This window comes from Cervus elaphus, chromosome 9, assembly GCF_910594005.1.
Source record: "Cervus elaphus chromosome 9, mCerEla1.1, whole genome shotgun sequence".
In the NCBI taxonomy this organism is placed as follows: domain Eukaryota; kingdom Metazoa; phylum Chordata; class Mammalia; order Artiodactyla; family Cervidae; genus Cervus; species Cervus elaphus.
The window spans coordinates 105,778,308-105,792,140 of NC_057823.1; the positions used below are offsets into that span (position 1 = coordinate 105,778,308).

The 13,833-nt window shown below is 43.7% G+C and overlaps 1 protein-coding gene across 1 annotated transcript in view; it reads right to left on the reverse strand.

Annotated features, from left to right (window-relative positions):
* Positions 1 to 2,109: 2,109 nt before the first annotated feature.
* The window catches only part of FBXL17 (F-box and leucine rich repeat protein 17), a 498,904-nt gene continuing 487,180 nt past the window's right edge, over positions 2,110 to 13,833 (reverse strand). The window contains exon 9 of the mRNA XM_043913747.1: positions 2,110 to 4,948. Coding sequence (XP_043769682.1) covers positions 4,808 to 4,948 — 141 coding nt within the window. The 3' untranslated portion in view covers positions 2,110 to 4,807. The remainder of the gene's footprint in view (positions 4,949 to 13,833) is intronic.

The window sequence follows — 13,833 nt, forward strand, 5'->3', positions numbered from 1 at the left end:
CCAGCGAAGTCACAGAGGCAGGCAACGCTCTGCTCCCCGCGCAGGAGCGGAGCGAGCGTGGGCCAGCATCTTCTTCCAGGTCTGCCGCCTGCTCGGGCAGGGGTCCGGGTGAACGCTGCTTCACGCAGAGCTAGCCTCCACCCCACACGGGGAGGGGAGCGTGCATCTAGGGTGAGCAATTCTGGACCACCAGTCGACCAGCTTAACCAAGGTACGGAACTTTCTTGTAAAATCTGACAAAGCGTGCCACATAGGCACACGCTGCGAAGCACGTTAATAAAACGGGCGCTGGTGATCCACTCTTCAACTTAGGAAGCAGAACTCCGGATTCGGTGGAAGCCCCCCGTGTGGTGCACGCCTGCCTGCCAGGTGTGACCACCGCTCTAAACCTTCGCAGTTGTCACCCTGTCCCGTTCCTATTCATAAACGGTCTCCCTGAGCAGTGGCTGATTTAACTGTGCTTGCTTTCACTTGATTCTAGGATAGAACATACTTGGGTGTCCGCCTCCCTCTCAGGTTATTCTGCCTCACTTTCCTTTGAAGGCTTTGCTTCCTCTTCCTGCTTAGACTTTGTTTTCTATTTAAAGTAATGGATGGTGACCAGAGATGATAATTTCAGACAGACTCATGATTTAAAATGCCAGCGTATACCTCTCCGCGGAATGGAGCTCCTGTATCAAACTGCATAAGTCAGTGTACTCATTTGGATGTCTAATAAGCATCTCAAATTTAACCCAAAATTAAGCCTTTGATATTCTTCCCTAAAATCTTTATTTTCTTCTTCATAAACAAATGAAACACCATTATAATCTTAAACACTGCCATTCCTTTGTTCTATTTTTTTTTCCTCTGCAAGATTAGATAGATATGTTTGAGAGCCTCATATGTCCCATGTGTCTTATAACCTCTCAGCCATCCATATGGAAATCATCCACACGAAGGAAAAAAAGCATGGTTTTGTTTCAAGTTTTGCTTCACTTTACTCAGACCTACCTTTCAGTGTATGAATTCTCTCTATAGCTGAATCCTTTCTTCTAATGCCTTTCCATTTTAACATTCAATTATTCATTCAATATATCCATATATCATTCAATAAATCCATCTAACATTCAAATTCTAGAAATTTTATTTTAAAAATATTTTTGTTCCTCTTTTGGTAGTTTTTTCTTATACATGTTATAAATAACTTTTAATATACTTGAATATATCAAACATCTATTCTGAATTATGTAGCTTAACCTCTACTATTGAAGCCTTTGAGGATATGGGTCTAGTCTTTCTTCTTTTTTCCCCTATGGACTTGCAATAATGCTGGCTTACTCCTGCTGTTCTCTATGATTCAGAGGGTGAGTTCATGTTTGCTGGCATGCTATTTGTCGGTTGGGATGATTTCTGTCTGCTTTTGTTGGGCAGTGAGAACTCCTGTAATGAATCCTTTTAAAAACACAGTTATAAGCAATACAAATGATGCAAATACTGTAGATTCAGATAAGCCCATGTGAATGGTAGCCAGTGACACCAATTTTCAGGAGAACCTTTTAAAAAACAACGTATAAATTGCCAAGGCTGCAAATGCTTAATTTTTTTCCTGTCTGCCTCTTCACTGTCTGATTTTCCTTGTTTTATTTTAGTTCACTCTTTGTAAGAGGGTATTGCCTTTCCTATCCATGCTCCCGCTAATTATTACACCCACCGTGCTCCACTGCTATGGCTAAGAATTTTAAGACTATCTTCTTGCTAGGCTATGAGCAATTTCAGGATTGAAAGGAGTTTTATTTATTTTTAAATGCCCAGTGCCTGACACATGTTGTTAACTCAATAAATTTATACTTTGAAAAAAAATTGCTAAGTAAATGAATGAGTGTTTAGAAAACGGTATTTTAAACAAACCTATTATTTAAATCCTTGAGGTTTTCAATCTTATCTCAGGACTCACTGGCCAAATGAGAACCTCCTAAATTCAGCCTTGTTTGTTGTTCTGAGTTAGCTGAACCTCCATAAAGTCTGTAGTAAGACACACAAGGACAGAGACTGCTTCACGCCTCACGCCTCACACCCAACCAGCATCAGGGAGGCCACTCATTGTCTCTCAAAGAAAACAAAAGACACTGTGTTTTCTTTCTCTTTTATTGCAACCCATTGCAAGGTCAAAAGATTCACAGAAATATAGAAACTACAAACTGGATGAGTTTCCTTTATCCGCTCAAACAGACATTAAAGACGAAAGACCAGAATTTTCCACTACAGCAATGTATTTCATATAGTCTTTATTCTGAAAATACTGTTGACATTTTGGAGAGGATAAAAAGCCCTGCGTTAAACATGTTCACATATATTTATGACATTCTAAGCAAAAAAAGAAACTTTAGATTGCCCAGGAAAAAATCATTTTAAGCCTTATTTCAAAGCATCTAATGAGAACACATTCAACAACCATCACAGGATCATTCAAGGTGATGTTTTCTTGGTTGTTTTTGAGATTAGTGCTTTGAGGCTGGATATGGTATTTCTACAGATTCCTACAAATACACCAAAGCAGTTTTCCAGGTTATGATGCATCAGGCTTTCTGGATTAGTCGACATCTTAAAGAATAAGTGCAAGTCCCCCGCCCCACCCCCACCCCCCAGGCTAAAGCATGTTATAGTGCGGAACTTCAGATTCAAACAACACAACATGAAAAAAAATCAATTATACACTTTTGAAACATTTGACAACCATCCCAAGATTATTACAACTTTGAACTGAAATGGCACCATCTATATCACTGATGGCTTTCCCCTCTTCTGTCTTTTTAACTATTTAAAATATAGTGTGACATATATAAAAATTAAACTTTTGCTTATTCCCTCAAGCTATTACTATACATGTCATCTTATAAATTAGTTTTGGATTAAAAACCAGTTAAAATATTGTGAATTAAGATATTTTTCAGTGGTGGGGAAATGAATATGAAGACGATACAGTTGGATGTGTAAGAAGAATTACAATTTATTAATAGCAAACAGCTTTTTTTCTTACATAAATTTTATTCCCTTCAAATTAAATTAGTAACCCATTTAGTGATGGAAAAAATACTTTTGGTGCTTAGCGATTATAGATTTTCAAAACTGACTGGAATTAAAAGCAAAAACACGCCACATCAGAAACAGGTTGACATGATCAAACGAAACAGTTGTTTACACAAAAGGAGTTACTATAAATAAGTGAATGGTGTTTGAATGTAAAGCTATTTTTCACTTCTGACAGCGAGTATCATTTTAGGAACACTGGGACTTCTATAAAGTGAAATTCAAATCTGGGTATATCTGTTAAAGACCAAAAAAACAGTTATGTCCACATTGAGAAAGAATAAATAGCAAACTCACACATCAGGGTTTTGTATATCTAACTCTACTGTGAAAGATAATCACGCTTTAGCTTAAAAAGGCTCCCTGCTGTCTTGATTATAAATCAAGACATAGGAAAGGTTATTATGAGCCTGAGTCCCTACTATGAATTAATTGTATAGATGTGTGAGATCAAAACGTATATTCATTTACTAATAGGTATTGCCTAAACTGAAAGCTGGAGATCTTTAATTAAACAAAGAAATGCTTATTTCTGACAAGTGTAAACAGAATCTTAATGAAAAGATTTTCTAATTTTTCTTCTAAACTCATACATTAACCAGCAATAGATCTTTGCAATAGCATAAGAACTATTCAAAATATAACATGCACATCTCCAAAAAACCTGTTCTAAAGCCCAAAGCAAAGCAAAAAGAAAAAAAAAAAATCAATAGGAAGATTGTCTACTTATATCTCATTCATTAATCTATTAATGTGACTAGCCCCAAATCTCAGAAATATACTTTCATAATTACCAAATTAACAAAAATAATTAAATGATCTGTAGAGTTTTTTTTTTTTTAAATAACTGCATACTATTAATTACATTGGTGACTTTAATGTGGATAATGCTAAGATTAGCTCCAAACATCATTAAAATATATCCGGACCAGTTACTATCCATGAAATAAAGCTAACACAATGTTAACGTAAAACTCAAAATACTTAGTACTCCAGAGAATTTGGCAGAATAGTGAATAACTAACTTTTGTGAGCTGGCTGGGGGGTTCGGATCGTTGAGTCCACGGGGAAACTTCACAGAAGGCTATGCTGTTTCTAGGCCCTAAGCTGCCCGCTGGACGGCAGGTGGGGAGCCCCTGGGGACGGTGTGTTAGGAGCGGCAGGGGAGGGCGTGGCCTGGAGACAGGCCCCTGCGTCAGAAAATGGCCTAGAGAGAAAGTGTGTGCCGTGTGTGTGCATGCGTGTGTGTGTGCGCGCGCACACGCCTGTGAGACAGGATGAGAACCGATAGCCGTGGATGTGCTTGAAATCCTGAAAAGCACTAGTTCTCAGGCTTCTAACCAGTGCCACATCTCTCCTTTCTGGCCACCAGCCGCGGAACTGCACAATTCTTCCCCATCAAGAAAGAAGGCAGCTGCCTCCATTTGGGGGCATCTCCAGTGGCAGTAATTAGAAGCTCAAAATAATGGATCCATTTTTTTTTTTTTTATTCCACAGTTTAAAAAAAAAAAATTAGAGAAATAAGCCTTTGAACTTAAAAACTAAAGGTCTGTGCCTGTCAAAATCTTTCATTTTTAAGAAAAAAAAAAAAAACAGACCAGCTCACCTGGGAACAAACAGCAACTGTGCTGACGCTATGCAATATGCAAACGCGACGCGGATACACACAGGCGGGGCACGCACGGGGCACAGCGCAGTCCCGATCCCGGCCGGGGCCGGCCCGCCGCGGCTCCGCACCCTAGGAGGAGGCGGCCGACACGCCGGGCGTCCAGCCCATCTGGTAGGCCCTCTCCAGCGTCCTCTTGCAGTCCTGCAGGACGGTGCTGAAGGTGATGTGCGGGTACTGCTGCACCAGCTGCTCCACCGTCACCTCGTTGACCTGCAAGCGAACAAGAGCCGCCGTCACACGCGGGCTCCGGAGACGCGCCCCTCCTCCTTCTCGGCAGCGCCGGCAAGTGTTTGCTGGGAAGACCTGCCCTGAGTACTACCTTCTACACCGTACTCAGTACTATGTCATACTAAGCAGTACTAAGTTCTACATAGTACTACATACTAAGTTCTATGTAGTACTAAGTAATACTAAGCTACATAGTACTAAGTTACCCCTACAGGGTTTTCTTTTTTAAAAGATGTAAGGTTATCGGCCACTCCAGTGTTCTTGCCTGGAGAATCCCAGGGACGGGGGAGCCTGGTGGGCTGCCGTCTATGGGGTCGCACAGAGTCGGACACGACTGCAGCGACTTAGCAGCAGCAGCAGCAAGGTATTAGCAAGTTAGTGCTTTCTAGGAGCATCCATGAGCGTGGCCTGTCTAGATCTGAACCGTGTCTGTTGAAGGGTGAGTGCCTGGGAGGGGAGGCAGCATGAGACAGCACTCTCACATGCCTCTGACTCTGCCATCCACCTGATAAGCTTTTTTAGGAGAGAACTGTAGACTGCTAGAGAGGATACACAGGGCTCTGGATAGGAGTGCTGGGCAAAATGTTTGTTTTCCTTCCCCTTAAACGTTAAGGTACTGGCAAACTTCAGGTCCCTTTGTGGAAAAGGGCTGAAAACGTGAGGAATCAATCACTAAAACATACATGGCTGGCAGGTCAGAGATGGCCCCAATAGACCTTAACCATCAAAGACACCACCTTGATTCTTGATTAGACAAGGCAATCAGACAGGCCTAATTAAAACTAACACCTTTTCAATTGCTGTGCTGTGAAGGGATTAATTTGTCAATTATTTTTAAGCTGATTGCAGTTCATATCACAAAAGTAGACAGCTTCCTTCATCCTTCAGATAAATAAATTATTAACCTAAGAACCACAACTTTTAGGTTGCTTTATTTAAAATCTTTATTGAACACTTCGGCATTTTCAAATACAATAATGCTTCATTTATATTGAATAAGCTGGTCTGCAAGAAGGTTCTGCTGAGACACATTTTTGTGCTTCCTCTCCACGTCTGTCCACTACTGAAAAAGATCAGGACCATCAGGAAAAACCTCAAACAACATCAGACCCTTGCAATTTGCTTTGAAAGCCAGCTTGGGAGTATGCTGACCGTGACATTAAGTCCTCTGCACTTTTCTGAAATAACATGGTGTTTTGTTAAACTACATTACATGTAGTCTTTGTTAAATTCAGAGTTGATATTTCCACATTGCACTGATGATACTTATATTTTGTCAGAATTTCTATTCAAGACTTTCTTGTATTGAAATCAATTATCATTCCAAATTCAACCAAGCTATGCAGTTCAATCTTTTTGTGTTACAATGTATGACTTTTGTTTACAAAAACACGAAGAAAATAATTTTGAATAAAAAGAAAAACATATACAAATCAGAGTTGAGAATATCAATTGCTGACCTTTAAAGGATTTCTAAGCAATACAATTTTTTTTTTTAATTTAAATTCTACCTAAGTCTAGCTTGAGTTGAGGCTGCTTGAAACAGTGGCTTACAAAGTCAGGCATCACCTAGCTATGCCTGTCTCTCTGGTACATTTTTTATTTTATCCGATCACCTGACCTAATGTCAAGTTATGAGGCTGTCCAAGTGCTTTCTGGCCTCAGGACCTTTGCACCTGCCATTCTCTTTATCTGGAGTACTTTTAAACCCCCCTCCCCCTTAAGAGTCCCCTCCATGGCTACCCCTCCTCAGTCGTAGTTCCGCGTTATCTCCCGGGGGCTTTGATCCTCGCCCACACCCCGCTTCCCTCCTCAAATCAGCTAAGGCTTCCGGGTTATTCTCTCTTCCAGCACTGCCTACTTTCTTTTCATGGCACCTTCAAAAGTTCATTTATAATTGCTTTGTTTAATGTCTACTCTTGTTCCAATGTAAGATCCACAAGAACCATGATCCATGATCACATTGTTATTCATGAGCCAGACTTACTGCTTGTGAAAGGAGGAGAAAACAGTAACAAACTCCAAACGAAAAACAGAAACCCAAGAGCAAAGTGACGCCAGACACTAACGCACTATAGACCAAGCCCAGCAGTTTCCCCAAGAACTCGTCCTCAGCTCAGGGACGCCCTCCTTCAGGAAGCCTCCCTGACCGAGCCGACCCTCCTCTGCGAACCCGCGGCAGGCGCCTGCAGGCCTCTCTCCTAAGCACCCTCACACTGCACTGCAATCACCTCTTTGCTTGACTCTCTTCTACCTGAGCCAAAGTCTGGGGACCAGAGACTGCCTTTTACCTTTAATAAGACCACAGAGCTGTGTACAAAGCAGAGAAGAGATGTGGCGACTATAGCTGACCTCAGAGTCAGTCAGGCACAGGTCTGAATCCTGGTTTCCCTTCAAAATTTGGTTTTCCAACTGTAAAAACAGGATAGAAGTACCGATGTCGTAGGATGTTACAAGGATAAAATAATGTGCCTAATTGTGACTGACATAAAAAAGCCCTAAATGGTGGTTCCTATTAGTAGAGCTGATGCTCAATAAATGATCATTTACTGAGTTGATCAATGCTGTGGTAGGGTGACCAGTTCTCTACAGTGATGTTCAATACTGTTCAACTTCTGAGATATTTCAGAAATAAACCTTGATAACATTAGCTATCACCACAGGGTAAGAAGCAACCTTGATAATCTACTTCATATATAAGAAGAATCTATTCTATCTTAATGCTCTCTGGAGAAGAGTCTGGAACTTTTCTTGGTAACACAGTCCAGGTTTTCCACAGCCACTTTCAGGAAACCCTCCCTTTCCTTTACCTGATGTTGCCCAGGCTGTGGGTGAGGTTACTTTCTTCCCTGCTTCCACGAATAAACCTAGAAGGAGGCAGGTCTCACTAAGGAAGAGCTGAAGTCACCTGGCCAAAGGATTTTCAGAAAATCTGCCTCAAATGGCAAAGAGAGTAAATGCAGCCCCGATCACCTAGCATTCAAGAAACAACCAACTGGAAATAGATGGAAAATGGAGGAAGAAGAGAAAACCTCTAAACGCACCATAAAGGCGGGGCTTGTCTTCTACAATATGTCCTTCCTAATCTACACGCAGGCCGGCACAAAGTTTTACACCAAGGGCTGACAGGCATTTTGTTTTGGAGGCCCAGTTTTTACAAAGATAAAATATCACTACGTGATAGCTGCTTTGCACGAAGGAGGTAAAATTCACCTTAAGCAAACTTGACACATGAAGATACCGATTTATGAAGCACATGAATCAGCTTCAGTTAGGGGTTAACTGTTGACTCTAGCAAAGACTCATGGTAGGGTTAATTTAGTCAGTCAGCTCTCTTAATGTGTTTTTATATCCCTTGCTTTACTGAAATTCAGTCTACCTTTTTCTGTTGCGTAAAGCAAGGCCCACTTATAGCTGAGAATATACAGAGTGCTAGATTTCTGGCTTTCACAGGTTGTGGGTGAAAAAAAGGACAGTAATTTGGCTTTGTATAGCTGTATAAAAAATGCTGCAGGTAATCCTCTGTGGATATAATGTGTCTTCTAAGCAATCCGTTTGCTAACTGTGTTCTGTAAACTCTAGAAAATAAAGCAGTAGGGAAAATGCAAATACTCCATTTCAGAGCTTTGTTGGGTAGAAGCTATTCAGGGGAAATACATGTGTTCCCACCAGGGAAGTTCTATCTTTTACTTATAGTGTCTCCTGGCGATAAGGTGTGACACATTTTATACGGAAGCTATTTTCATTTACTCCTCACAAGTATACACTATGCTCACCTCTTTCTATAGACGCCATAAGCAGTTTGGTGCCTTAGAGAAAAAGTTGGGTGTAAGACATTGGGACGGTCCAAATCATTTTAACTCCTTAGGCCTACATATGCATTTCTGCATTTTGTCATGTACAGCTCCACTTGCTAGAATGAAAAGAACTATTCTCTGTTCCAACTCATAAAATGTATGTAACATAAAAATGGAACATGAAAATGAATTAAAAACATTTTCCCCATGATCCTTGGTTGTCGGTAATTTTTTTTTCCTCTGCTGAAAACTATCAATGGCAATTTCTGTATTACACATAAGATTGAAAAATGCAGTGGATCTTCTAAAGAATTACTCAGCAGTGTCATTTGGAGAAATTATTGTGATTAAAGAGGGGGGGGAAGCATGTATTACAGGTTTCTTTTTTTTTTTAATATAAGAAAAATTGGATTTTATAGTTCTCTCCAAAGACTGTACAACCATAATTTACATTTTCAAAATTATTATAACTCTTTTAAGGTAGTAGCAATTTGTCTGGTATTTTAATCTATTTTGAGTTAACATCTATTAGCACTTTTTGAAAATGTGAGGCAAATTGCTGTGCTAATTAAGGTAAATCATACCATAGTTTCATCCTATCGCTACTGCTACCATACAAGGATGAGGAGAGATTATTCAGGGTTTCTGAGACTCAGTTTAACCTATTTACCTAAACCATCACCTGTTTCTTCACCTCCTTATTGACACTTCTCCAAGAAAATTCTAGAAAGTGTAAGATTAGACCTAAATTATCTCCCCAACAATACCTATTGTTCAAAAAATACAATATCTGATGACATCTGCTGAAGAAACCATTCATTTTAAGTTATTCTTATTTCCTCTTTGACTCATGCTATAAAATAGAATGTATTTCTTGTGTCGAGGGGAAATATTTGGCACCGGAGTATATTAAAACTACACTTAAGAATATAATGACTTACTTGAAATCATTTTTTTAATGGAGAAAGTTTCCCTGCAAAAAGTGAACATTAGTTAAAGTACCCCAAGCATTAAATGTATTGTATTTTCCCTAGACCATAAGTTCCTTGACAGCAAGGAGTAGCTTAGTCACCTCCCTGCTCTCGGTCCTACTATTACCATCTGGCATGTTCTCGCCCCATCAGAATGTAAGCGCCTGCGTCTCTTCACTACCAAACCCCAGCAGCGGGCGAGTGCCTGGCACACAGTAAGTACTCAGTGAAAACTGGCTGGCTGAGGGTTGCTCCATGCGTATGTCCTCAGTAACCAGAAGGGCACCAAACAGCACTGCCTCAGAAATGGTGGCGATAACTTGTTCCCAGACTGTCAGCTACAGTGGGGGCAGGCTCTATTATCTTGATGTTTTGGCAGCTCCAAGCCCCTTTAATCCTTCGAAGTTCACACACAAGGTGATTCTTGGGGCGCCTCTCCTTTCTCTTCTTGCCATCTGACTCCCCCGGGTACCTCTGTCCCTATGCACCTGGGTTCCCAGCACTTTTGCACAGGAGACCAAAGCGGCTGGCGAGGGCGGTTCGGCATCACGAGCCGCTGCCTGCTGGGCCGTGAGGCCATGGGCGGCGCCAAGGAAGTGTTGAGGCCATAGTGCGTCAGCTGCTCGGTCGTGGCCGACTCTGTGACCCCTGGACTGTAGCCCGCCAGGCTCCTCTGTCCATGGGATTCTCCAGGCAAGAGGACCGGAGTGGGTTGCCATTCCCTTCTCCAGGGGGTCTTGACGACCCCGGGATCCAACCTGGGTCTCCCACGTTGTAGGCAGGTTCTTTACCATCTAAGCCACCAGGGAAGCCTTAGGCTATACTCCAGATTGACTGAGGGCAGCCCCTCCTGTTAGAGATGAGTGGCTCAGTATACTGGGGAGACGGCGCTGAGAAGCACCCTAATGGCGACTGGCTATGTGCAGGTTTTCAAAGCTCTGCAGAAACCCACATGATTCAGAAGGTTTCATACTTCAGTTCGCAGCACCAGGGCCGCCCTGCTCAAGGTAGCAGACCCAGGAGGGCCCCACAGAAGACTCTGAAAATTTGGGACATTTAAGGGTCCTTCTGAGCTCATAGTTGTTTCCCAGGGCACGGAGCGGTGGCTGTGGGCAGAACTGGGCAGGCCCCGACCTCTGCCAGGAGGGCTGGAAAGGGCTTTCCAAAATCAGGGGTGTCTGAGTGGACTCCGGAAGGACACGGAGGTATCAGCTTCGATACTACATGCACGAAATACATGTGTATTATTCAGGGGAGAAAGGGCAGGTGCTCAAGAGCAAGAAGGAAACAGCTCGTCTGTCCTGCACTTTGTAAGGCGACGCTTCTCCAGCCCGTCTAACAAACTTGAGGGGGTTCTTCTCTGCGATGGCACTGCTCTGAGCTTGGTGCAGTGGTGGGGGAGAAAATAGGACCCCCCCCCCCCCGCCCCCCCCCGTTTCTCAAGGCCGAGGGGTAAGGAGCCCCTAGGGAACCCAGGAAAGTGTGGCAAACAGCACAGGGGCCTCCCGCCTCCTAACTCAGGGCTCTCCCCCCACACTAGTCTGCCATCCCCACAGGCTCCCTGGGCGAGGCCCCTCGCTGCTCACAGCCCCGCAGGCTGACTCCCGGCGGCCTGGGGGCAGCATGTGGTCTCCCCGCAGTCAGGAGCGTCTAGCTCCTGGGACACGTGCCGGCTCTCCCTGCGGCCTGGCGTTCACTGGGTGCCGGCAGAAATCCTCGTGGGTGATGCAAATGCAAATGAGACCCAGTTGCTCTTTAGCCAAGTGCCCACTGGCTCCAAGATGGGCACGTGCTAAAACGGATAAAATAAGGGGGACGGGAATTTAGTAATACCTCCAATTTGCATGTCAATGAGATGAGTCATCTAAGTGCAGCTGAAAATACTTTACATAGGACACTAAGGGGAGAATCAGAGAGCAGACCATACAGTGATTTTTCTTCTCAGGACCTGCACTGCCGACCACGTACGCCTGCTCTCTGCAGGCCGGGTGGGTGTTTTCGTGATTCTGTTTCCCTCCCTTTGCAGCAGGACGCCCATGGCCCCGTCTGGAGGACTCGCCACACCCGGCCGGCGCCACCTGTGACCAGGGCAGGGAGGTCTGGGACGCCAGGAATCAGATGCCGCTTTTACGGTCTCTCCCCTCGTCTCTTTCCCTGGGGCTGCAAGCTGAGCGTCCCAGCGGTTCAGCAGCTCAACAGGCAGGAGGCGGCTGCGGGAGGACCCACAGCAAGGGGAGAGGCAGGGAGGACCGCAGGAGGACGCGGAAGTGAGCAGAGGGAGGCCGCGTCTGCAGGCAGCGTCACGTGCCTTCCCACCCCGCTTCCTTTCTTAGCCAAACCAAAGTCTCTCTCCGCACCCTGTGGTGACTCATGCACACAACAAATATCAATCTGTGTTCCCTGATGTGGCATGGATTAAACTGTGTCAAGAACCCCCACCCCGCCTGACAAACAGAATTCATTTAAGAGGTCTCTGGACTTCAGCCTCAGCAACAGCCAAAGAATTCCAGGGACAGTTTTATCCCAGAAAATCTCGTGCAGTTATCCAAACGAGGGGATGACTAAGAACATCCAGAATACCGCGCACACAGCTTAGGCGATCTTGTTATGTAACTCCTAGCGGAGGCATGGAGGTGACTGCTAAATTAAAGTAATTAACATGAACATGTTCTGTCCAGGGAGACTAAGGGGAAACAGGTGTTCAGCCTAGAAAAAACATTTCTCAGTGGATTTCCTACGAAGTCAAAATGTCTTGGGTTTAACTCACAAAAATTTTTAAGTTAAAAAAAGAAATTAAACTGTGTCTGCAACGGAGAATACAAACAAGAATATAGTGGTTCCCAGTCCAACTGCTGATTGGAACCACCTGGGGAATCTTTGAAAAACAATCTCAGTGGCCCGATCATATCCCAGACTAAATGCATCCCAGTCTTGCAGAACTGGAACCCAGGTATAAGTATGTTTTAAAGCCTCTGGAAGACTTCAGGGTGAAGCTCAGGTTGACTGAAGAGACCCCAGAGAGACAGGAGGCGGCCACCTGACCTTCCCAACATCTAAGGGAGGGGAGGGCACACATGACTAAGTGTCTGATATAATCTTAAGAAGAAAATGACCATCTTATTGGAGCCTAAAAACCACCTGCTAAATATGCACGGTTCCAGGCCACCCTTAATGCACTAGGCCTCATGCACGAACCTCATGCCAAGAGCCTGAGGCCTTCAAGGGTGTATTTTTTATACAGAGGTAAGAAATATTACTCTTGGGTGGCAAAGAAACTCATCTCAAAATCCCAAAGTGTAGAAAGAGAAAGACACTGACAATGCAATGAAGCTGACAGAGGCAGGCTCATAAATTCAGTCAGCTTGGTCAGATGCAGTCACTCCATCCAGAATCTGCGATGATTGGAAGTGCTCTGCTCTGTCAATATCACAACAGGCCTGGCTTCATGCTGTCTCTTCCTTGGGAAATGTGGGTTGTCTGCTAACACTAGCGTTGCTTCTACTCACCTGAGTTTGCACGGCGAGAGAGCTGCTAGGAATCTGGAGGAATGGGGATCACAGATACGGCTGCAGTGCTAAGTGAGAATGGGGGCTCACCGACCTGAAGCCTCTGATTAGAGACCAGGGCGACGGGCGTCCAGCAACTAGACCGTCAGAGAGAAAAATCAGCGACGTTTTCATTCCCTGTTTCACCGAGCGATCCTCCACCCAGAAGGATGTTTCGAGCCAAGTGGAGACTTCAGGGGTAGTCTGGGATAGGATGTCCTGAGGCTGCAAACCTATAGTACTGACCCATCATGCAAGGCTGTACATCTTTCGTATAGATTTGCACATGCGGCATAGGTAAGAACCAATCCTGACATATGTGGGACGCCTGGATGGACAAAGCCACTGGGGAAGACTTGGTGGCACCCTAAAAGACTACTTGAGAAAACCTGGGTCCTAAAATGATAATTAATAAACACTGTCACTGAGGGAGCAGTGAGTGTGACATATTTATGGGAACACATCTGTGTGTTTCTAAATTAAACGTGCACAAGTTAAGCTGAAAAAGACAACTGAGACAGAAAACTCTCAGAACCTAAAATTATGTTTTCTTT